This window comes from Chanodichthys erythropterus, chromosome 3, assembly GCF_024489055.1.
Source record: "Chanodichthys erythropterus isolate Z2021 chromosome 3, ASM2448905v1, whole genome shotgun sequence".
In the NCBI taxonomy this organism is placed as follows: domain Eukaryota; kingdom Metazoa; phylum Chordata; class Actinopteri; order Cypriniformes; family Xenocyprididae; genus Chanodichthys; species Chanodichthys erythropterus.
Genome location: NC_090223.1, coordinates 29,914,539 through 29,940,424, shown reverse-complemented (window position 1 = coordinate 29,940,424; position 25,886 = coordinate 29,914,539). Strand labels below are relative to the sequence as shown.

General features: G+C 37.4%; 1 protein-coding gene across 2 annotated transcripts in view; it reads right to left on the bottom strand.

Annotated features, from left to right (window-relative positions):
- spop (speckle type BTB/POZ protein) overlaps positions 1–25,886 on the bottom strand; it is an 87,621-nt gene that overhangs the window by 6,782 nt on the left and 54,953 nt on the right. For both annotated transcript variants that reach the window (XM_067381704.1, XM_067381705.1), the window contains 7 exons: positions 25,033–25,154; positions 24,751–24,902; positions 13,509–13,636; positions 6,105–6,282; positions 4,106–4,161; positions 1,288–1,410; positions 66–208 (listed from right to left, as the gene is read on the bottom strand). In XM_067381704.1, coding sequence (XP_067237805.1) covers positions 66–208; positions 1,288–1,410; positions 4,106–4,161; positions 6,105–6,282; positions 13,509–13,636; positions 24,751–24,902; positions 25,033–25,154 — 902 coding nt within the window. The remainder of the gene's footprint in view (positions 1–65; positions 209–1,287; positions 1,411–4,105; positions 4,162–6,104; positions 6,283–13,508; positions 13,637–24,750; positions 24,903–25,032; positions 25,155–25,886) is intronic.

Here is a 25,886-nt window from a genome sequence, read left to right as displayed (position 1 = left end):
GTGTGGCCACTCAAATACAAGGCAGGTCAAATACAATCTGAACTACTGACTGGAGTACCACTCACTAGTTGATGAAGTCGACGGCCTGCGTCTTCAGCTGGTCAGCGCTGTGCAGGTCAGCCAAGATCAGGATCTCTGCTGCGTTTTCCACGGACAGACTGGTGCACAGAGCGTCCTCACACATCACCTTCAGCCGCTCTAGAGCATACTAAAGACAGAGGCATACACTTCAAAAATAAAAATCTGTGTGCTAGTGTTGGCAAAACAAAGCAAGTACTATTGGCAGCCATTGGCTCTGTTATAACACTTGATTATTTTTTCTTGCTGCTCACAACACATGCAAATTCTGGTAATTTTATTGGTGTGTATGGCAAGAAAAATGTGAATGCATGAGTGTGAAGAAAAAAAAAAAAGTTGTCATCGTGCTATTTAAAGGGTTAGTTCACCCAAAAATGAAAATTCTCATCAATTACTCACCCTCATGTCGTTCCACACCTGTAAGACCTTCGTTCATCTTTGGAACACAAATTAAAATATTTTTGATGAAGTCCGAGAGGTATATGACTCATCCAAAGACAGCAATTTAACCACCACTTTCACAGTCCAGAAAGGTACTAAAGACATTGTTAAAACTGTCGACATGACTGCAGTGGTTCAACCTTAATTTTATGAAATGACGAGAATACTTCTTGTGCGAAAAAAACAAAATAAAAATAACTTTATTCAACAATCTCTTCTTTTCCCTGTTAGCCTCCTACGCAGTTGACGTAGTGAACGCAGTGCAGCGCTTCCGTGTTTTCGTCCGAACGTCAGCTCAGTACTGGGCAATGCTGTTCATGTGAGCAGCACAAGACATGCATGTGATGCTGACACAGGCGCCGGCCAATACTGAGCCGCCTAGAACCTGGAATTGCTGAACGTAAACAGCGTATGAGAATGACACAGAAGAGAAGGTATTGAATAAAGTTGTTATTATCGTTTTGTTTTTGTGTACAAAAAGTATTCTCGTCGCTTCATAAAATCAAAAGTTGAATCACTGCAGACATGTCGACTGTTTAAATGATGTCTTTAGTACCTTCTGGACCTTGAAAGAGTTGGTTAAATTGCTGTTTATGGACGAGTTAGATACCTCTCGGATTTCATCAAAATATCTTAATGTGTGTTCTGAAGATGAACGAAGGTTTTACAGGTTTGTAATGACATGAGGTTGAGTACTTAATGACAATTTTCATTTTTGGGTGAACTAACCCTTTGCTAAACTAATTTTTATACTTCCACAACACTCACTTTGTCAGCAGCAGCGAGCAGGTCGTCAGCCATCTTGTCCAGGTTGGGTGCTTTGCCAGTATAGATGAAGAACATCATCTCTTTAAAGACCTCAGCCTCCACGTCGTTTATCTCCACTCGGTTCTAGACAGGAAATGAGAGCAGAATCTGGTCAAACTTTCAGTCTCTGAGAACATCAGATCAGAAGTCCCTCAGGATTCCTGACAGTCTACTGACTGTACTTTTGAAGTTTTAAGAGGTAATGTAATTGGACCTCATACAGTTCAGTGTTAAAACTGTTGTAGAAGCAAAATGCGTAATTGTGTCAGAGTTTGGCCTTTCCACTCATGAGCTCCTATGAGGTCCCTTGAGCAGCCTACACCGAACTCACACAACCACTGACCTCCACCGTACAGTGCATACACGCACACAAAAGCACAGAGCGTCTCAAAGCAAATTAATATATATATATATAGTTCAGAAAGACTCATTTCGTTTTCTGTTCCTGCCCTGACCAATGTTCCGGAAAGAGTGTCGCGAGTTTCTCTCTTCGGCCCAAGGCTGCTGGAGCACAAGCTCTTTGTCGTTTGTCGTGTTAGTAACAAAGGCTTTTTTCTTCCCAGCCCGTCCATCACAGCTGGACTAATTAAGGCAGCTACAGTTAGGAACTCCACCCCACCCACAGACACAGGGCAAGGTCAAATGAAAAAGTTCACTTGAAAGAAAAACTATTTATTAAAAGCTACTTGAGAAAATAAAAATCTGTGTAGCCTGAAGGTGCAACAACAGTCACATCTCAGGCTTTTTTTACACAAAGTTTTCAAAAGACTGTATTTTGAACTCCGGTACTTTTGTGTCGTCAATGCGAGTACCATGATAAAAACTAGTTACAAATGTAACTACTGTAGGTAAAATTTAAGAGGCGAAGTCACAAAAACAATTGGAAGGTTTTCCAAAAACTACAAAGGCTTTGCCATCACAGGAATAAATTACATTTCAAAAGATATTAAATTAGAAAAGTTACTTTACATTTTAGTAATATTTCACAATATTACTGTTTTACTGTATTTTTTGCTCAAATAAATGTAGCATTGAAAAGACTTGTTAAAAAAATTAAATTAAAAAATTGAAAAAATTAAAAAGCATTTTTATTTTAGACCTCACTGACTTTCAATTTATGAACAAAAACATCAGAAATAACAACAGAAATATCTTTTGTGTTCCACAGATGAAAGTCCAACAGGATTGGAACAACATGAGGGTGAGTAATTGAAAACCGTATTTTCGCCATTTTTAAGTGAATATCCTTTTAATGTACAGTAATGCTTGCATATATCTACTGTGGATACATCTCAAGAGATAAAGAATGCAGACTTTCCAAAGTTTTCACAGTTCCTAAAACAGCTCCACTCCAACCAAAAAAAAAAAAAAAAAAAAAAAACTGAACTTGGACATCAAAAGTACTCTGGTCTACACCTGGAGCTCTGGTGAAGTATCCAGACAACCTGATGTGTAGATTTTCAGGAGTCCTTCCTTTAGATGTAAAGGGCAACTCACAGCCAAATCACTGAGCCACAACCATCATCTAAACCTGACGCATACATGCGGCCACAATCGCTTTCACACGTGCCTATACGCAAACTGAGCCCCAGATCCCATCATTCATCTATTAACCACACACACACACACACACACACTCAACACTAAACTCAGTCTCACATATTTGCATGGATCCTCACAAAGCTAATAAGCCGCACAAGCAAAAGGAACAACAGGAAATCTCGCTGCTCCACAAACCCCAAAAGCAAGCACATCCTGTCCCAAAAAATGGTGCATGATGAAACTCCGGGAAAGGGGGATATGGAGAGAACAACAGGAGGAGGGAGGCAGAGGAATACTGGATCAGCAGATGGTGAAACATGGGAATCTCATAGATGATGATAAGAGGAAGAGCAGGAAGCGTGTCAGGGGAAGTATAGGGGTGTCATTTTAGTATTATTTATATACTACTGCAGTACCTATTAATTTGCTTTTATAATTAGATTTATATCAGTGTCCTTTTATAGTTTTTTCTTTATTTTTATTGTAGTTTGAGTAATTTATGTACTTCAACAAACTTATTTTATTACAGTTAGGTTATATTAAGGTTTTATTTTTATTTAATTTTACTTTACTTCAATAAAAATATTTTAATAGTTTTAGTTGCAGCTAACAATAACAATGCTGCAAATATGTAAAATATATTCAATAACCTTTTAAGGTGCAAGAATTGGGTTCATTACACAGATTACATTCTAAACAACGAATGTCAAATTGAATAAATGGCATTAAACACTTCACTAATTTTCAATAAGTGTTAATTTTGACAGCCCTAAAAATAACATACTGTCTTCATTTAAATAGGCACGTGCAGCAGTATTCTCAATTTACACAGGCAATCCTCACTGCCGTAATCTATATCAGGCCTAATAAGACTTACAAAAAATTGGCAAATAGTGATTTATGATCAGCTATTGAAAACGAGCAGGAAGATGATACAGTTGAGCAATCGTGTAAATGCAGAGGTATTAGATCAAACACACACACACACACACACAGCTGGACAGAAAATAAGTCCTACTGAGAGATCACTAATACTCTTACTATATAAACTACAGAAATGAAACATCAGGAAAAGACTAGCGTGAAAAACAACATGAATTTAAAATGTGTGAGGGGCTCTTTGATTATGACAAGTCTAAAAGGACGGGAGTTGTCGCACTGCTTTTGAAGTTTAATGAGAGAAAATTGGAGAAAGAAGGGAAGGAGCCAAAAAAATAAAAAAATACACCCGACTCACCTTTTTACTCTCCTCCATCTCGTGTTCAAACATAGCGCTGAAAACTGGGGAACGTGCTGAGAAAGTAAAAGAGAAAGAGATTATTTAATACACAAACATATGACAAAAATGGTATAATAGAGCAAAACAGTGACAGGTAATTTTTTCAGCAGCCTTGTTTTCAAGTATTGTTCACCATTCATATTCTCCGAAGGCAATTTCAAAATTTTATTCGATAAAGTGTTCATGCCATGAACCAAATCAACAAGCTCTGAGATGAATCACAACATTTCAAATTTTGAAACTTTGAGAAAAAAAGAAAAAAAAACTGAAAAAGACAGCTACAGTACTGTCTACTCTTTTATGAGGAAAAGTTCTGCTTTCATGAAGCTTAGCAATTGACGTAATGAATTCAATTATATCGCTATGTTTTTTGTTAATTAATAAGAGGGATGGTGTACAGGGATTCTGAAGAAATGTTTCAGTCATCAACGACGTTATACATCTAACAGTGGTTCCTCCAATAGTTTGTGGTTTGGTGTAATTGCCAAACCTTTTGGCTGATTAACCCAGGGAATGGTGGCGGCTCAGACCTTCCTCTCTGTTAAGTCTGGATATGGAATCTGATCTGTCTAGGGCAACTTTAACTTGTTTAAAAGGATCGTGTGAAGTCTGGCACATTCTCTCCCTCACACACACACAGTCTAATCACAGCTCAGACACCAGCCGATCAGCTCTGTCTCCAAGGCGATTAATGAGCACTACCAGGTACTGCCAGATAACGAGGAATCCCGCCTCACCATGAGCGACGGCGGGAGAGTGAGGCTGTGTCTGAAACCTGAAAAACGCTGCCCTCTCAGGCAGTATACATCGGTAGGAAGGTATTCATACATTCACCTAACATGTCTAAAATTCTTCTGTCTGGTTGATTTTTGATGGCAGCACGGATGCGCCTTTCGATGCCTATGATATCCTACATTCCTGTGCATGTGGGTCGGCAGTTAGATGAAATGGTAGTTGAAGACAGCGAAATAGTTTATACATGTACATTTTTAGCTTATGATTCAATTTTAACAAGATATAAGCATTGTAGTCATTAAATATTCACTTGGTTATCTCTAAAGCTCTCATGAATTTGTTCTTGAAATGTAAAACCAGTTTTCATAAAAGGCGCCTTCATACTAAAAAGCTGTCTGCTGAGTCACTGACTGACTGGGCAATGAGACAGCTGTCTTATTTTTTTTAGCACAGCCAGAGAGAATCAGGACAGAGAGAGACAAGATTTTAACGAAGCCAAAAATCTACAACTTGTAAATATTTGTATGTATTTAATAAATGTTAACATAGTATATAAATAATACTAAAATAACACTGATTAGCCAACCTATATCAGTTGAATATCAGCTGCAATAATTTTCTTTAAACTTGTGCATGATCAAATCTCTAAGGAAGCTTGTTTCTGTCACTAAATAAAAAAATTAAAAAAGGTAATTGTTACTTACTTTCTCTCAATTGCGAGTTATCAAGCAATTCTGACTTTTTTCTCAGAAATGCGAGTTTATATCTTGCAATTCTGACTTTATAACATGAAATGGCGAGTTATAAAGTCAGAATTGTGAGATATAAACTTGCAATTCTGATTAAAAACCTCAGTCTTTTTTTCCCCTTATTAATTGGACTTTATAACACGCAATTGCAAGTTTGTCACAATTCTGAAAAAAAAGTTGCAATTCTGCCTTTTTTCTTGCAATCCTGACTTTATATCACACAATTCTGTCTTTTTTCTCACAATTGTGAGTTTTAATCAAGCAATTCAGACTTTTTTTCCCCTCAGAAGTCAGAATTGTGAGATATAAACTCAAAATTGCAAGAAAAAAATTTCAGAATTGTAAGATAAAAAGTCGTAATTACCTTTTTTCTTTTTTATTCTGTGGTAGAAGCAAGCTTCCATAAATCTCAGTATACGTGAATCTCTTAATAAAGTGCATTGTGAGTTTATGTGTGTGTGTTTACCACATACCTGCCAGAATGGCTTTGTGTGCCTGGAATTCTTGCCCAGCGACACAAAGCGAGCAGTCCGTGAATCTGGAATGTTCCCACAGTCCGCCCAGTTCATCTGCCAGCCGGCAGTCAGGAACCTTCACCATGTTCATGGTGTTCTGACCCGAGATATTCACGGAGTCCTGCACCACACTCACCTTAAAAACAAATCAGTGCTGCATGTGAAAAATTTGTATTTTAGATCTAGCACTTACAATTCTATCATAGAGATGCCTGCATTTCAGCCCATGTATTGAAAGTGTACATTGTAATGGTAGTTAAAAACTGGTATATTGGCCGGGCCAATTAATCAGCTGATATTAGACAATTTTGAGATTACTGGCATCGTCTGATTGGCCAATTAACAGAACTGGAATTTCCTCTTTGTGTCAGTTTCACAAATCTGACAAAATTGTTAATGGATAGTTTACCATTTCAAATATTTTTAAGTGATTAAGTGTTGACTAAATATTGAGTTAAAAAAAAAGTACAGTTTATTTATTTAAGAAAATACTGAGTGTACCTTTACATTGTATATTTATTATTAAATTATACATGGATTATATCAGCCATTAGCCACCCTGCTCTCGATAGTGGCCAATAAAAAAATTGCTACTTTAAGACACCAAATTCATGTGTACATCATGTGTCATATTTAAGGACAATTATGTGAAAAAGTAAAGCATAAAACTGGTTTCACCTAGACACGGTTATATTAGTGTTAAATTTTATGATTAGCCAAGCTGATTTCACTACTGGCCATTAAAAAAAATAAATAAATAAAAATAAACACATAAATCAACCACTGTAGATTCAAGTGTACTGGGTTAACTTTTGTATTTATTTTAAAGACACATTTAAGGACATCCATATGTCAGGCAAAATTGTAGATTCTGATTACAGTGGCTCAGGAGGGACACTACAACGACTGTTCAACAAGGGCAGCCGTCTAGTTATCTCTTAATTTACACAAATTGCCTCAATTTGTTAGTGGTCTCTGTGTGTGAGTGCATGTGTGTGTGTGTGGCTGGCCACCATGCTGACTTAGCCACCTGTTCCCGCAGACATAAGCAGGTTCATTTATCTCACTCCAGGAGTCACACACACACACTGAAATGCCACAGGTTCTCACACCAAGTTAATTGCCGTATAAGGCACATTTCTTTAATGAGCAAAACTCCTCACAGACAAGCCTCAAGACTGAGGATGTTTCGAAACCTTGTGAGCTGCCTTCCTTTACACCATTTTGAGCATCATAATAAAATTACTGTATATTTAAATTTATTTGAACTGTCAGTAATGGTAAAGTTAGAAAACTGGAAATGTCTTATTTGCTACATAATGATATTCAAGCTCAATTTAGCTAATTAAACAATTAGCACCATCCCACAATGCTTAGAGGTGCAGAGCTTGCGGTAAAAATCAAGGATTATGAGCTGACAGGGGTGCAAAATGACACAAAATAAGAGTGAAAGGGAGTGAGAATGAGATGGAGCTGGATAGAGACGGAGGAGAGCGAGTATGACACACAGAAAGAGGGTAAAAGAGCACCACAAACAGGAAATTAAATGTCAAGGACCCTTGTATGTTCTTAATGGAGGAGCAGACTTTCCCCTGAAGGAAAACAGGGAAGACAGCAGATGAGAAGGAGAGGGACAAACCAGGAAAGAAGGCAGGAAAACGAGCAAGATGAGGACCGGTTGGGGACCACAAAAGATGCTCTTTGTTTGTTTGTTCTTATGCTCCTACAGTTGTAAATGTTCCCATTTTATACGCAGGCGATTAAAATGTCTTTAATTTCACCCATTTTTGGTTCATTTCAAATTAACATGAATCGTGACAGAAAAAAAAGCTCAAAATAATGTTGTAATATCAAGTCGTATGGCTTAAGTCTCAGTGATTCATTGATTTTTCATTGAAGCCTATGGAGAAAATGAACGGTGAAACATACTTCCCAAGGCTGCTGCAAAAGTCACTGGAGTTCTGAATCAATCTGTATGTTTAAAAACACAAGACTTTATCTTCAGCCTCAGAAATAGGACGGATCACTACTTTAAAGTCAAGCACATCACTTTAATGAGCAGTGTGAGATGGGCACTAGAGCAACTCTGTGCTGTCTGGACTCAAGTATGAGTGAACTGTTTACTGTGTGTGTGTAAATCTAAACACAGGAACTAATGAGGGAGGAGGGTGCAAACTAGTGTGTGTACGCTATTCTCCTCCTGAATTTGATTAATGAACCTGCAACACACGCTCAGAATCTGAGTTAAACTCAGGTGTGGAAATTCACTCAGTCATTAGTGGCAGGCAAAACAGAAAGAGGAAGAGATGAGAAGAAAAAAGAAGAAACAATACTGCCAGGTGACTTCCTGCATCTATAAATACATACTTAAGGACAGCGGCAGTCCTGACTACTAGCACTGCATCAGCCTCATGCTAATGAGCTTGTCCAGGTCATAATGAATTCATTGATTAATCAAACCAAGCAGTGAGCAAATTACACACACTTTAATTAGAGAATTACCACACAGTATCTTCTCACTTCATCTCTTAATAACAAACACACCTCCACTGTGCACCATTGCAAAAGACAAAGCACAGAATTTCAAACATGTTGAAACAACCCAGCATTTGAGTGGGAAAACTGTTATTTTAAATCGTAAAAATATTTCGTAATATTACCGTTTGCTTTATTTTGGAACAAATAAGAGATGTCTTTTACTGATCTAAAACTTTTGAGCAGTAGTGTGTATGGGTAAATGGCGTGACGGGTAATTTTTTATAGATATCACACTATGATATCCAAAGTGTGTAAGGTAGTACAATTAGATCTGTTTTATTGAATCCAAAAGGTTTTAGTTATATTTTGGTATTTTAAAGATTTTGAAGTGGCAAAACCGTCCAAAGGCCAATACAGCCATTTTATTTGTGATTAAAATATCTTAAAATGTAATAAATGTATATGTTTTTTTTTTTTCTGGCATGATTTTATAACATCATATCTCAACATAGTACAAAATGGTATAAAAATTATGTGTAGAAGTCGTTGCTTTGTCATGAGAAAATTGTCTGGAAAAATTAATTTCATTGATGTAATGCGGAGTAACCAATATAAAGGGACCATTTTGGATCTAGTCATGCATTCAATATCTTGTAACAGGATGTGACATCATTAAAGGCAGGAACACACCAAGCCGACAAAATAGTGGCGACGAAAGCAGACTGTGGCTCACGTTGGCAGCATCTGTGTCCAAAGTTGCCCTGACACACCAAACCAACGCTCGACAGCTGACGGCCAAATAGCACGTCCGTTCTGCGCCTGCGTGAGATGAAATGCCTTTCTGAACCAGCAGGTGGCAGTAGCTGAACAGCCAATCAGAATGATCAGATGGCCCAACTGACCGATGCCAATTCAACATGTCCGATCAGCCGAAAAACAGCCGTCAAGGGCCAACTTCAGCCGACGGTGTGGAACACACTGAGAAAACTTAGTCGGCCAACGAACAAAAACTGCCCGATGGCTTGGTGTGTTCTGGGCTTAAGTTACCGGCAAAGGACAACATGGTCGTGAAGTAAAGTATAACCAAAATTTTGGTTAAACCGAATGACTTTTTTGGTGACAAATTTTGTCCATTTTGTAAAAAAATTACAAAAGCTGTGTTAATTGATTATAAAAACCAGATAATCTGATTGTTAACACTTAATGGAGATAATTAATTTTAAGTTTTATTATGTTTTTATACACTTTTAAAAACCTTATTCGTCAATGACCCGTATATATACATATTTGGATGAATCATTTCTCAGCCACTAAACTGACTTCTTGACTGTCATTAACCATTTTTATTAACTCAAAGTTTCATGTCACATAAATATTTTTATTTTACAAATAATATAAAAATAAAATGCATGTACAAACTAAAGGCCAGCTAAAAACATCCTTATTGTTGAGCCCTGCATCCAGCTCAATTTATTCCGCTCATTTCACTCATTAATTCATGCATTAATCTATCAAAACTATTATGACAGAATGCATCCGTTTGTTTTTGACATTAAGGTGTAAAAAAATTTAAAAATCAATTAAGCGAAATAACTCAATGCAGCATTACCTCTATACCATCTCATTTAGAGCTCTAATCAGCCCACGTTGTGTACAGTTAATACTGGTGAGCAGATGTTAAAACACACATTTCTTCTGCACCTTCTTCATAAACAATAGCCTGCACTCTAAACTTTAGACAGTTCCATTGATTACAATGGAAACCATTATGTTTTGACATGTCTGTGCTGTTTACGGTTGCGGAGCAGTGGTGCAGCTAAGCTCATTAATGTATAATTCAACAAATGCATTCAAAATTACAGACTGTTATTTCATATATAAAACATGAGGATTATTGTAAAGCAAAAACAACTATATCACTACACAGCCACCTTAATTTGCAACACCCACCGCTATCAGAAACTAATGTGTATATCAGATGTCAAAACTACGCAATCAATTTTACTCAGTGCAGACCGACAGAGAGGCAAGCTTTATTTGTGAACAGCTGTGTGTTTGTGTCAGAGAGTTTGTGTTTATACAGTCATTTTGTTTCAGACTACACATATGCTTTTACACGCATCATTTCCACTCAAGCTGTTCAAGTCTGGCCCTGTCCGCAAACCTCCCTTTTTCTCCTTCACCTGATCTTATTCCTCCCTTTCCCTCCTTCTGACACCAGCATCTGCCTCTCGTCTCGCTGAACTCTTTGTGATAATGTATGCGTGTGAGCTGACTTGTGTGCAGAGAGACTACCGACCTCATACATCCGTGAAAAGGGATTCCTGACTTTTGTAGAGATAAAAGCACAACACTGAGGTAAAGATTAATGCATTTTGAGGTGTTTCTCAGAGGGTCGTAACGCATCAGTCTGCCACGTGTAGTGTGAATGTATACAAAGTAACTTTAAGTGTTAAATATTACTAACGAAATCAAATCCTCTTTTACTTTCATTAGAGTAACATGGTTTAGCACTTCTACCGGTCTCCCTCCCCTCCATCACACTCTCAAGAGGAACAAAACAGATGCTGCAGGTACAGAACTTTCCTTCCTCTTAAAGTGACAGTTCACACAAAGAGCATCATTTACACACCATCAAGCCGTCCAAAACCTGTATGACTTTCTTCTGTGGAACATACACTACTGTTCAAAAGTCTGTAGTCATGACTTTTTTTTTTTTCCCCAAATAAATGAATACTAATACTACTAAGGACACGGTAAATCAAAACTGTATTTGTTGCTCTTTGTAATCCAATTGCAATTGCAATAAATGGGTGGACTGAGGTTTCAAGCTTCAAAAAAGGAAGCAAAAGCACCATAAAAGTACGAGAGTGAATAAATAATAATTTTCATTTTTCAGTGAACCGTTCCTTCAACTTGCAACCATTTCTAAACTTTTGTGTGTGTATATGTGTGTACGTATATATCAGCAGCAGATGTTGCAACCGTAGTGGATCTCGGAGATATCAGTGTGGCATATGGCTGCACTGAGTGAAAGATGGCTGCTGTCAGATAGAGAGAGAGAGAAGTGTAGAGCTCATTTATTTACTATGAGCAATCTACCTGCTGGAGGATGGAGGTGGAGTGAAGGAGCAATGCAGAGGTGAAAAAGAAAAAGAAGAAAGAGAAAGCAAGAACAGGTGAAGGAGAGAGAAGACCTGAGAGAGAGTATAGAGAGTGAACAAAATTATAAAATAAAAAAAAAGACAAGAAATGGAGCTTGGAAAGAGAAAAGGAACAGAAGAAAATAGCTACCAAAGTCAACGAATCATTAGCTAAAAGTGACGCGTTATCAATCTGATTTGTCGCCAATCTTTAAATTGGGGGAAAAGGGAACCAGAATTAGAGCCTCATTTTCTTCCTAAATCCCTCCATCTCACTGGCCACAATGACACCAAGTACTCCACCTCTAATGGGACCCCTCTCCTCATTAAAAACACAGAGGGAGAAAAGGAGGGAGAGGGGAAGGTATGCTCAGGCCCTTATTTAAGGAGCTAACACCTAAAAAAGAAACTGCATTAGAGGACAGAGAAATAGAGAGAAACACCTCAAATGTAGGCAAAAAAAAAAAACCTATAAGAATGGAATTGTGGGAGGAAAAATGTGAGTTAAGAATGGTGCAAGAAGCAACACAGGAGGAGGCAATGCTAAAGTTCTAGGAAATAGCAATAAGATACAGGAAGAGACTGGAGAGGAGGAGGAGGGGGAGGGGGAGGAAAGAGTTCATCCATCTTGATTAGGGATGTGTAAAACTACATATTTTCAAGACTAGTCGACTAATTAGTTTTAAGGAAACCCTGTATAATTAAGTTGATTTCAGGATCACCTGACCCCTATCAGACACGTTTCTTGGGGAGTGTTTACATAAGGCACTTGTTCTCAAAAAGCTAGACGGAGTGCAGCGGAATAAAACTGGGATCTCAAGATAGTGTTTTTTTTTCTTTTTCTTTTTTTTTACGAGTTTGAATATTTCTAAACAACACTCGTAGCTGTACTTTCAAACATTGCAAGGCATGGCGCAGCAACTAAAAGCACCCGTCTGAATGTCTATGACTATTGTGGCAATGCTTTAAAGAGGATGATTTTTTTTTATTAATACTTTTATTTAGCAAGGACACAAAATTGATACAAAAAAGATAGTAAAGACATTTATAAGATTTAAAAAATATCGATGTTTTTCAAGAACAAAATGTAAGTGCCTCAGGTTTCACTGTTTTCAATAATAAGAAATGGTTCTTGAGCACCATATCATCATTATAGAATGAAGGATCATGTGACACTGAAGAGTGGAGTAATGATGCTAAAAATGTACTATTAAAATACAAAACTGCTGTTTACAATTGTAATGATACTTCACAATATTACTGTCTTGGCTACTTTTGATCAAATAAGCAGCCTTGGTGAGCCCAAAATATTGAAAAGTAGTAGGGCTGTCAAACGATTAATCGTGATTAATCGCATACAAAAGAAAAGTTTGAGTTTGTATAATATATGTATGAGTAATGTGTGTAATTATTATGTATATATAAATACAAACAAATTAATGTATATATTTAAGAGAAATATGTTATTTATTTACAAAAAATTTATTTATATATAATATAAATTATATAAAAATATAAATAAATGCATATACTTGTAAATATTTCTCAAATATATACATGGATGTTTTTGTATTTATATATACATAATTACTACACACAGTACACCCACATATATTAGCCAAACTCAAACTTTTATTTTGGATGCGATTAATCGTGATTGATCGTTTGACAGCCCTAAAAAGTAGTGTATCTAAAACCTACGAAAGGAAGTTCAGCATATGATCGTTCGTGTATCACTTACCTCGCAGAAGAGTGTCAATTTGTCATCAGGCAGCAGCCCATTGGCCTCATCCAGGAGGAAGTCTCTCCTTATGAACTTCTTGAAACCCCAGTCTTTTCCTTGTACAAAGCGATACGCCCGCTGGCTCTCTGCACAAAATAAAGCATATTGGCACAAAATTAATTAGGTGGACTCAGAACATGGGTTTTGCGCCAGGTCTCTGTAATGACATTTAATGACCTGTCGACAAAAAAACCTTTACCACAATACAGAACATCTACTTTATTTTGTCAAGTATTAGAATGAGGCAAAAACAATCTATGCAAGACATCTCACAGACTAATCTGCATCCAAATATTTTAAGAGGCTTTTCTGCCTATCTGGCAAGGTCTATAATCTTGCTCTCCATTAATTTCTGCATTATAACCAGTCTGATTATTTCTCCTGCCATTTCTCTGAGAGCACATTAAACCTACATGAATGCATGAGCCTCCATGCACACACATAGAGACTGTGGTTTATTTTTTATAGCTGCTATGTTCAAACCTTCACTCCACCTTGACCGCAGATGTTTTAGTTGACCCGCAGAATCTGGTTGAGAAGTGAAAGAGAGAGGAGGAGAAATAGAGGGGGGATAAAAGAAAGAGGAGGAAAAGGAGAAGGAGAAGGAGGAGAATAAGGAGAAGAGGAAGGGGAAGAAGAAGTAGTAAAAGAACAAGGGGAAGAACAAGAACAGCCAGGAGAACAAGAGAAGGATGAAGAACAAGAACAAGAAAGTGATGCTGAATCAAGACATATCGGCAATACCTACTGGAGGATTTCTCCTTTGTCACTACTTTCATACACAGAAGGGGAGAGAAGAGAAATTCATGACATGAAGTGGGGAAGAGTGAAAAAAGGAGAGATGAATAGATTCCTTTGTGCTTTTGTTGCATTGTGGGTATGTGTGACAAGCGCACTCTATCAAGTGTGACATCCTCTCTTCCTAAACGTTACACTTGTTCTAGTGAAGCATCTTTACTCTTTTCTCTGTCGGCCAAGCGCAGCTGGGGCTCAGATCATTGCCGGTTAATCTGCTGCTGTTTGTTTGTGTGTGAGCAGGTGTTTTAACATGGTGTGAAATGGCTGTGTGTTCGCAGCTCGACTGCGACTGTCATACAAATCCACACAACGGAGGAGCACTGGAAGTGCAACCAAACACATGCCTCAGGAAGACCCTAGTCTCCCTTAAAAACTTAAGTCACAGTAACTTTGTAAAGGCTGATGCTGGTATCCAGATAGCAGAAAGGCTAATATAATACTGATCATAATATATTTTGCATATAGTAGAAAGTCAATTTTAGAAACATTAATTTTTGCATTGTGACAATTAAAAGGTTAGTTCACCCAAAAATGAAAATTATGTCATTAATGACTCACCCTCATGTCGTTCCAAACCCGTAAGACCTGTTCATCTTCAGAACACAGTTTAAGATATTTTAGATTTAGTCCGAGAGCTTTCTGTCCCTCCATTGAAAAGGTATGTACGGTAGACTGTTCATGACTCTGCAGTGACGCTGCTGACATGTTATCTGGTGCGCCCGAGCTTCGTTTACAGTCTGAGGGAGACGCACGCTTTAAACAAAACCTTCGCAAACATCGCTAAGGATTTCGACACAGAGCAAGACTTGCATTTTTTTGCTCAGCCATATTTATTTGAACCCGAATACACGGACGAAGAACTAAGAGTGATGGAAGAAGCTCCTAGACAGCAGCAACCGCTGTCACAAGCAGCGTCACTGTGGAGTCGTGAACGCGGACTGACAACATACCGGAAGAGAAGACAATGCTGAATAAAGTCGTAGTTTTTGTTATTTTTGGACCAAAATGTATTTTCGATGCTTCAACAAATTCTGACTGACCCACTGATGTCACATGGACTACATTTGATGATGTTTTTATTACCTTTCTGGACATGGACAGTCTACCGTACAAACACTTTCAATGGAGGGACAGAAAGCTCTCGGACTAAATCTAAAATATCTTAAACTGTGTTCTGAAGATGAACTGAGGTCTTACGGGTGTGGAACCACATGAGGGTGAGTCATTAATGACATAATTTTCATTTTTGGGTGAACTAACCATTTAAGCATGTCCACCCAATTTTTTTTATTAGTGTAAAACTATATTTTTTTCAAAAGCATATTAACTCTTTACAAATTATACTTGGGTGGAGGGTAAGGACGGTTGGCAAATGTACTTAGTTGTCATGAAAAAAGGGAAAATAAACAAAAAACAAACAAACAAAATGGCAAAGTGTTCCTTTATTTTTGCTAAATTAAAAAAATAAAAATTATAATGGTTGCCTTCTGATTTTGTGGTGAACAGACACGTCGGCTAGACTCACCTTGGTTCACAGTGTTACACACTTAAGATGATGTGCAAACAAGTTCTCAACTCTTCATTAGATGACAAATATTATTATAAGTTAGATGACAAATATTATTAAGAGTTAGTTCACCCAAAAATGAAAATTCTGTCAACATTTACTCACCCTCATATCGTTCCATACCCATAAGACTTTCGTAACATTCATAAACCTTCATCAACTCACACATAAGTTGTGGTAAACGGAAGCTCAAGCATGTTCGCTTGACGTGCGAGAACCAGTGAGGTTCATTTTCATGTGTTACGCAGCACGTTTGAGCTTCCGCAAGAGGTTTATTCTCGCGCTTCAAGCTGGTTTGGTTAAGCTTCTGTTTATGTTCGCTGATCAATGTTTGTATGTGAATAAAACCTAAATTAAGCGATTGAGCCTCTTCAGAAAATTTGGACTAAACTGCTCAATCCAAATGGATTAGTCTTACGATCTCTTTATGAACTTTTTGAAGCGTCAAAGTTTCAGTTGCAAAGGCTGTCTTTGGAGGGACAAGCTCTCAGATTTCATCAAAAAGATCTTCATTTGTGTTCTGAAGATGAATGATAGCCTTTAAGGGTTTGGAACAACATGAGGGTAAGTGATGACAGAATTTTCAGTTTTGGGTAAACTATCCCCATTAAGGCTGTTCCATTCGATAGACTATTGATATAGGAACTGTTTGTTCGTATATAGTTTCTCTTTTACCTGATACAAAATTTCACACCAGTAGATTATCCCTAGTTTTAAGTACTAGTCTTCACCCTCTCATAGCATTAAACACAAAACTACATTGCACACTGGCAATACAGAAAGATTTACACGAGCACAAATCTTGTATTGCAGCATGCAACTCACACTGTAGTGGTATGATACCATTTGCAAGTAACTTGCCGTCATATTGGGGGGGCACGGTAGCATTGAATCGCATTGTTTGTGAAATTAATGAATTTCCTGCATTATAAGCGTAGAACTTGTAAAAAACAGTGAAATTATGTGCAATGCCCGCACGAAAATTCTCGCCTTATTCATAGAGATGGTATAATGCATAAATGATACAGCCTGGCTTATGGGTTATGCCTCTGTTGAAGTATCGCTTTGAGGACTGCCCGTATTGCTCATGAGTTGTGATGTCTCGAATTGGACAGACAGCAGTGTTCACAGATGGCATGTTTTGATTCAGCTGCTTTGGAGATGATGCTGATGGACCGGTGGGTAATTAACCCTCCCAGAATCAAGATCTTCTCAGTAAATCAAGTTATTCACCTATTAAATGGGAGAAGCAGAATTTCAAAACACAATTTTTCAAACCCCACACTATACTGGCATGAACACACAAAAGGTAAAAGCAACTTTGCTGCTCATTCCATGACAAAAACATCCAAAAACATGTTCCACAGGCTTAAGCACATTCCTTGACCACAGATGCACAAAACCTTTCAAGAAATGGAGATATGGGGGGGTAAAAAGAAAGAGTGACAGAGACATGGTGATTGGTCTCTAGAGGAAGTCTGAGGTCAGATCAGGGCAGTGGCTAAATCTGTGCTCTCATTGGGGACGTCTAGCAACTAACCAATTGCAGTATAGGGCAGGGAAAGTTCCTGTTGGCAACCAACCAGGGTCAAGCCTCCGTGGACCCGAATACACAAGCAGCAAGGAGGAGTGTTTTAGGACGTCTGATAGAATACAGCTCCAATAAGAAAGGACTGACAGATAGATTAAGTAGATTTCGAGGGAGAAAAAAGGGTTAAAGGGCTGAAAAAAAAGAGCAGTCAGTAGTAATACATATTCAGGACCCGGCACTGGGCATTGGGGCACAGTGCCTAATGTCCTGGCACACCGAGAGAAAAAGAGAAGGTTGATCAGATCACAAATGCACAAAGCATACACACACAGAAAGTCAGAGAGGTTGAAAGGCCGAGTTCTGTTTGCACATACTTTAAAACACATCTGTAAGTCATCAAAAAAATAGGTGAATTCCTGTGGGCATGCATCAATTGACCAGAGTTCAGAAGCGAACCATTTTAATCTGCAACAACGCAATTTCAAACTCCTTGAGAAAGACATCGAGGGCGTCAAGTAGTCTCAGCCTCAGACGAAATTCCCATTGACCACCCACAGATGACCGGATACATAATGCACACACACAAAACAGAAAAAGTTGGCTGAAACAGCCAGTTCTAATCGAACCGGCTTGCACATACGCAATGTTCAGGTATCAGGATACATGGGTTATTCTCTAAAGAAGAATTCCTTATTGAATTTGGCAACATTTGCAAGGACGATGGCATCTAGTCTTTGAAAGATATCCAAAAAAGCCACTTAGTGCAAGCAAATTATATATTTTAACAGATGGTCTTTTAGTTAGATAGTCGATTTCCATCTATATGGGTGGTTCTTGGACAGGATAAGCTGCAAAGTGGACAGATTTTATGAGAATAGTCAAAAGTCTGGCTACATGACACTAAGGAGAGAAACAGAGAGATGTGTCACATTTGCTTCAACAACAACAAAAACATCCTCTACTTACACTCTGCCAATAATAGAGAGATCAGTAGCATGGTGTCAGAACAATAATGAGAGTAAACTGACATTCTCACAACAGCATCAACACAATCCACTAGTGTAAACACTATCCAATAATTCCTCTAACCTTGACACTTCTATACAAACATACAGAGAGCAAAACACCTTTAACTGTCTGATATGATAAACTATCAGCTTAGAGTGGCTTGTCTCGATTGGGTCTGTAAAAATGTCTCTGGGCGGTTCTTGACTAGAATAAGCTGCTATTTGTACCACAATTCATGTTGTTGGTCAGAAGTCCAGCTACATGAGAAAACTGCGAAGTATTATTAAACTACAAAATAAATATGAGAGCAACAGAAACACATGCAGTTTAATAGCAAGGTATGAAATTAGGACCTGCCACCACATACGTTTTGCACAGATGTGGTGGGTAACCTGTATGACATCTTGAAATGATTTTTGACAAGAAACGCTGTTGCTTAGTAGCAATGACATGCACTTAAAGAAATTTCACTTTCAAAGCCATGGACATCTGAAAACACAGAAAAGTTTTCCATTTTGGTTTTTGCACATTTATTTAACATGTATTTGAATAAAAATGACTGATAAACTAGATAGCCACCAGCAACTGTGGTTGGCAGGCCAAAAATAAAAAAAAATTCTACTCTGATTAATACATAGACTGCAAATGTCTTAAAAATGGATATCACATAGCAGAGTTAAGTTGCAAAAGCTCATCCTTCTGTGGCTTTACAGTGAAACTGTCAGCATTATAAATGTTGATCTACAGGAGTATTAACAGCTATGGGCCACGCGGGGCTGAGAGCAATAGCCGTAAAGCTCTGTTGTGTAAATATTCATCAAACGGTCAATAGCCAATAAAACAGGTTCAGAATCAATATCTGCCAGCATGAAGTCTCATCTGAATAACTACACACGGCACACAGAGCAGAGATTGTCTGCTGGGTAGTTAATACACTACCCAACATCCATCCAATCAACATGGGTGTGAATCTTATTTCTTTATTAGTCGAATGCCTCTGTCGCACAGAATCTCTCTTCCTAAAGGCCTATTCACAAAATAAATAAATAAGAACACTGAAGACCGGAGTAATGGCTGCTAAACATTCAGCTTTACCATCACAGGAATAAATTACAATTTAAAATATATTAAAATAGAATTGTAATATTTCACTATATTACTGTTCAGCTGTATTTTTGATCAAATAAATGCAGCCGTAGACAGCAGTGTTGGGGGTAATGCATTACAAGTAACTTGAGTTATGTAATCAGATTACTTTTTCAACTAACTAGTAAAATAACACATTACTTTTAAATTTACAACAAAATACCAGTTACTTTTTCATATAAGTTACTTTGTTTTCCCATGTATTAAAGGGATAGTTTACCCAAAAATTAAAATTATTCCATGATTTACTTGCCCTCAAGCCATTCTAAGTGTATATGACTTCTTCTGATCTTCTTTCAGATGAACACAATCTGAGATATATTTAAAAAATGTCCTAAGTCCTCCAGGGTTTATAATGGCTGTGAATGGCTGCTCAAATTCTGAAGACAAAAAAAAAAAAAAAAAAAAAAAAAAAAAATGCATCCATCCATTTAAAAAAAAAAAAAAATCCATACAACTCCAGGGGGTTTAATAAAGGCCTTCTGAAGCGAATCGATGCATTTGTATAAGACAAGTATCCTTACCCACGATGTAGTAAACAATGTCGTGACGTAGTACACAATGCCATGACGTACAACACAGTACATCATGTCATTGTGTAGAACGCCATGGCATTGTGTACTACGACGCGGAAATTAACGCTTTTTGGACGTACATTGAATGCATATGGCTGTCGCAAGAACTTTTTCATTGTTGTTAAAGGTGCCATAGAATTGAAAATTGAATTTACCTTGGCATAGTTGAATAACAAGAGTTAAAGTAAAATATTGTGATGCATTACCTTTGAAAGTAACTTTCCCCAACACTGGTGGTGAGCATAAGAGACTTCTTTCAAAAACATAAAAAAAAAAAAAAAACTTGACCTCAAACATTTGAACGGTACTGTACTTCTGATTAGCAATAGCATGTAGTAAAAGATGTTCATGATGATGACATGAGTCTACTGACCTATACATATAAATAGCCTATCCAATAATCTAGCCATTGATTTAAAATATACTTCTTTGTTCAAATACAGTAGATCAAAATTGTCTGTTGTTTGTTATATAAATTTGTACTTTAGATTTACATCATGTAAATTGTCGCTTCAATTTAGTGATAAGCATAACTCTTTTCAAAGGCTAATGTTTCATTAGCTGGGACAGTTTTTCAACTGTCTATTATCCTTAAAATAGCTGATAAGGAGTTGCTTCTGTGGACTTTATTTCATCTACGCTATAAAGTGGATCATTTTGTGATTGGGGGTTTTGGAACATCTCTGACTTCACTTCAGGTGGTTCTTAAAATTTCTTCATTGGTAGCTCTCATTATTACGGTTCAAAATCCATTTGGAAATTTGACTTAAATAAAGATTAATCTTTTTCCAAAACAAGACCTCAAATTCCACCTTCAAAAGGAAATAGAGCAGCACCTGAAAGAAAAATGCAAGCCATTGCAACACACAACATGCACACTGTCCTCCTGAAACTGGTTTCATGTGTCTGTCAAGCCTGATCATCGATCCTCAGAGAGGAACAGGCTCCTCTGCACCTCTATTTGCTCGTCGTCGTGCCCATGACTGACTCCATAAACACAAGTCATGCTGCAGAGTCCCAGTGCCTTCTCACAGCCCTCTTAATTAAAGCACTTTACTTTGTTTTTATTTCTCTCTCTCCACTTCTGCTTCAGCCCTCCTTCCCCCTTCTCTCTCATTCATCTCACTCTCCCCCAGGAGGAGGGCAGGATTAAATTGGATTCTAAATGATCCAGAACCGATAGAGCAATTTCTGCTGCCATATTTTCATCCTCCGTCCCGCTTTAAAAACTCTCCCCATCACTGTACAGGGGCTGTCGGTGCTTCTTTGTCCCCGGGGACGCCCCAAACACGTCACCCTCCCCACATTCCGGAGGGGTGCTAAATGGAGAAAATGTTGAGTGGAGGAAAGAGATGGAGGAGCGGGGGGAGTGCGGGGCAAAACACAAGGTGCGCCTTCTCGCCCATTAAGGTGCAGAAAATGAGAAAATTGGAAAATGAGAGAAGGGGTTGTTCAACCTCTCATATCGCTGCCACAATCTGGCACCCTTTTCTCTTTCTTTCACTCCTGTTCCTCTGCCTATATGTGAGATTCTTCAAAAAGATAAGCGTGTGACTGCTTCTCACACCTCAGTTTCATCTCTCCAGGCCACACGGAGCTCTCCACCTTTTGTGTAACATCTAATACAGGTTCAATCTGCGCATGATTCAGGGGTGGTTTACCAGCTTTAGCTCACCTTGCCTAAAAATCACACAGGTACAGGTTGAGGACCATTTGTGGTTAAAATCTAGATGTTAATGTATTTACTAGACATGCACAAACATATATCGCCCAATAATTGTTCGTATCGGCCGATAGTTTAAAAACAGCCGAGAGTCAGGGTCGATATATCCCGTCAATCAAAAGAGGGCAGGAAAATGCACTGCATTTGGGCTTTGTGTAAAGAAAATGCTAAGAAACCAGTACGACATTCAATATTAATAGTATTATATGAATTAGTAATATTCAAAAAGTTAAGAAATATTAATTTAATCTTCAGAATTTAGTTAATGTGTGCTAATATTAATTTGAGTAATGTGTTTGTTTATAACTAATACCAGTTACTCTGAAACAAGTTGATGCATTTCTTGAATATGCCTAACATTCTTTGAATTTAATAGAAGTGGATGAAGCTCTAAAATTACAAATTTAAGTATCATAATATGGTCCAAAAGCTATAAGATGCTGTATATTCACATACAATTTTTACTAAAACCTTTACATTTGCCCCAGCTGTCCTTGGCAGTTGATTCAGTTAAAAAAAAAACTGGTCAAAAAAAAGATTTGTTCATCACGATCCGGTTCTCGAATTTCACTCACTAACTCCCACAATGATCAGTCATGGTGGTTAACAGCTAAACGGTGAGAAAGATTATCAGTGAACCACTTAAATTTCAGTCTGTTTGTTACACAAATTGTAAATGATGATTTTCGAGTAAACGAACTGTTGGACAGAGCAGAACACTTGGAGAGAAAACTTGGTGTTTAGGGAAAACAGAAATTTTAGTTGCATATTAACGTTCTCACCAAACAAAAACTTCTAGGGCACCATTTCTTCTCTGTACACTAACTCCATGACCCTGTGAGCTACAGAGTTCAGTGACCTAATGCACACATACCCACAATCTTATCATACATATTGATCTTTTCAATGTAACTTCGTATATTTATAAATGTGCAGTTGTCTAGTTTTAACATCCACGCCAGAATATTAGAAATGTTTTCCTTAAGCGAATAACAAAACCACCTAAAAGAAATACACACACCCCCAGCTATGAATAATACTTGGTTTAAAAACAGGCAGAAACCGAAATCAGCCATGAAGTTGTTCAATCTGAGTGAGTGTAATGCAGTTCCACTAAAGGCCAAACCCTCTGTAGCTCACATACACCAACCAAACAGGTCACCCCAAAAAAATCTCAATTAAAACACTGCCGTCTGCCTCAAATTTAATATTACAAGGTGAAAGGTTCACATTTAATGTTATTACTTTCACAGAAAATACAAGGCCATTCATACTTTCAAAGGTAAACTCTGTTTCACAGGTATCTGCATGAGTAGTATCTACAGCTCCCTAAAGGAATCAAGTGATTCTGAGCTAGTTGGCAAAAACACTCCCTGATTAAATAAATGTTTCATAAAACAGTAATTGTGATGAGTATGCGAGAAAGAAATTTGCTTCTGCTTATACAGTTTTTTTTTTAAATAGGAGATCGAATTATACACTAGATTCGAGGCGGATGGTACGACCAAAATATGCTATAAACAATTTTATCTCACTGTAATAAAGTTATTTTGGCTGGAAAATTAATGAAAAAATGGTTTATACATTAAATAATAATAAAATACTTAGGCCTGGTTTCACAGATAAGGCTTAGATTAAGCCAGGATTAGGCCTTAGAAAAAAAATATTTTAGTAATGTGCCTTACTGGTGTGCATTTTGAGACAAAACAATGCCACTGACATATTTTAAGTTATGTCAATGCAAGTTGCTTTCAGTTAAAACAGCTTAATAATGAAAACGTCTGGAAGTAGGATTAAAGGGTTAGTTCACCCTAAAATGAAAATTATCCCATGATTTACTCACCCTCAAGCCATCCTAGGTGTATATGACTATCTTCTTTCAAACAAACACAATGGAAGATATATTTAAAAATATCCTGTCTCTTCCAAGTTTTATAATGGCAGTGAATGGGGGGCGTGATTTTGAAGCCCAAAAAATGCATCCATCCATCATAAAAAATAATCCATATGGCTCCAGGGAGTTAATAAAGGCCTTCTGAAGCAAAGCGATGTGTTTTTGTAAGAAAAATATCCATATTTCAAACTTTACGAAGTAAAATCTATAGCTTCCACTAGATGACTGTACATATACTGGGCAAATCAACTTGCGCCACAAGAGTAATGTGATGAATGACACAGGATGCAGGAGAAGCATAAGCTTAGATGCCCTTCATGGTTTAAACAAGAGCTGGGCAACAAACTCAAGCTTCTCTTTTCTTATATCGAAATCATCTGAAATTTATCCATAAAATTTCTCGTTTTTGATTTTTAATTCATGAGCGGTGTTTAGGCCATCTGTCAGAAACTAGATATTACAGTTAATAAAGTTTTACATATGGTTATGTTTCTTACAAAACCCCATCACTTCACTTCAGAAGGCCTATATTAACCCCCTGGAGCAGTATAGATTTTTTTTTTATTTTATGGTGCTTTTTTTTTTTTTCAAAATCACAACCCCCATTCACTACTATTATAAAGCTTGAAAGAGCAAGTATATTTTTAAACATCTCTTATTGTCTTCGTCTGAAAGAAGAGAGTCATATACACCTAGGATGGCTTGAGAGTGAGTAAATAATGGGATAATTTTCATTTTTGTGTGAACTAACCTTTTAAGCTTTGTCTATGAAACCGGTCACTTAGCAAAATTTAAATTAAGTACCTTTAAAATGTTAATTCTCAATGGACACAAACCAGAACTAATAAGGCAGTAAATCTCTACCATACCATGGTCTAACAGTACATACTGCTCAGCCCTTTACCGGATAGTATAATTTTTTTTTTTTTAAGTCTTTAGAGTTTAATCAACATCTTACCCATAGCTTTGGTTTCCTCGCCCTTGGCGTTAAGGATGGAGAACTTAAACTTGGCCCGAACTTCGCTCTTAGGACAGCTGACCAGGAGAAGATAGAGTGACAGATAATCTTTACTCTCTTCATCCAGACCTTTTGGATTCACTCGCAAACACCTGCTCAAAAACAAAAACCTTACATCAGCAGATAGACTTTATTTATTCTAAACAAATAGTGTCTATCTGACAAAAATGTACACAATTACAAAATGTAATGCAAATCCATGTGTGCTCCTCCCCGTCTTACCATTTGAGCTTGTCATTCGCCCCTGAAGAGAAGGTGGAGCTTTTGATGACCTCGCCCATCTCCTCCCGGCAGAAGCTGAAGTTGTTGATGGTCCACATATAGGAGAACTTAACCACTTTGATCTGGACAAACACGAACACAGAAGATAACAGACAAGACACTTCATTCTTCCATTTATCCATCTACTCCCCCCCCCACATTAGATCCACAAGTGTTGGCCAAGACATCAAAAAGCGACACATCAAAACCACCTTTTATCTTAATGCGCTCTGACAACAAACAGGATGGGGAGAACAAGGAATAAAAAGACCTCAAACAAAAACACTGTGGGAGAATGATGGCGAGATAAATGAAAGCATTAATGGAACATGTTTCACTAGTCATGGGGATTCTGAACACCCTGGAGGACCTTGTGAAGTCACACACAATCAAAACACAAAGAAGATAATGGCCATTACATATTTTTAGACAGACTGTCAGATCAATCAGGTTCATACAGAGATGGTTTCTCAAAACACATTAGGTTTTGTACTTAATATACTATTTATAAGTAAGTTTTTTTACAAAGAATTTTTTTTTGTTGTTTAGCAAGGATGCATTGAATTGGTCAAAAGTGGCAGTATATATATAAAGCATATATATACAGTACAATCCAAAAGTTTGGAACCAATAAGATTTTTAATGTTTTCAAACGAAGTTTCGTCTGCTCACCAAGGCTACATTTATTTAATTAAAAATACAGTAAAAAACAGTAATATTGTGAAATATTATTACAATTTAAAATAACTGTGTACTATTTAAATAAATTTGACAAAGTAATTTATTCCTGTGATGCAAAGCTGAATTTTCAGCAT